Consider the following 526-nt stretch of genomic DNA (forward strand, 5'->3'; position numbering starts at 1 on the left):
GTATTTTTTTATGAGTTTGTTACAAAAACTTCTGCTGCTGCCGTTGGGTACTAAACATTCCTCCTCAAGCATAGGAAAGACACCGAAGGGCTTTTGCTGCAGCAGCAGCACGCAGCTGTTGTTGTCTGGATAGTCTAGGGGAGAGAAATATATATCTTCTTGTTTATATAATTTTTCTTCGTATTTAAATATAAATAAATTAAATAATTGTTGTATTCTTTCGTTTGTATAATTTATAAATAACTGCTCCAAAGAGTTCTCAATAAAACACTCAAAACCAAATATATCTAATACACCACAAAATAATATCTTCTTTTCTTCTTCTCTTCTTGCTGCTGCTGCTGCTGCTCCTGCTGCTGCTGCTGCTGCTGCTGCTGCTGGTGGTGGTGCTGGTGCTGCTGCTGTTGGTGGTGGTGCTGGTGATGCTGCTGTTGGTGCTGGTTCTGTTGATGGGTTTGTCGCTGCTGCTCCTGCTGCTGCTGCTGTACCCTCTGCTGCTGCTGCAGCAGCAGCAGCAGCAGCAGCA

The 526-nt window shown here is 43.2% G+C and overlaps 1 protein-coding gene across 1 annotated transcript in view; it reads right to left on the reverse strand.

The window, feature by feature from the left end:
- EMH_0015930 (myosin F (TgMyoF) protein, putative) overlaps nucleotides 1-526 on the reverse strand; it is a gene marked incomplete at both ends in the record, with an annotated part of 11,661 nt that overhangs the window by 10,385 nt on the left and 750 nt on the right. The window contains one exon of the mRNA XM_013500506.1: nucleotides 295-524. Within this exon, the coding sequence (XP_013355960.1) occupies nucleotides 295-524 (230 nt within the window). The remainder of the gene's footprint in view (nucleotides 1-294; nucleotides 525-526) is intronic.

Source organism: Eimeria mitis, genomic scaffold (genome assembly GCF_000499745.2).
Source record: "Eimeria mitis Houghton genomic scaffold, Emh_scaff548, whole genome shotgun sequence".
In the NCBI taxonomy this organism is placed as follows: domain Eukaryota; phylum Apicomplexa; class Conoidasida; order Eucoccidiorida; family Eimeriidae; genus Eimeria; species Eimeria mitis.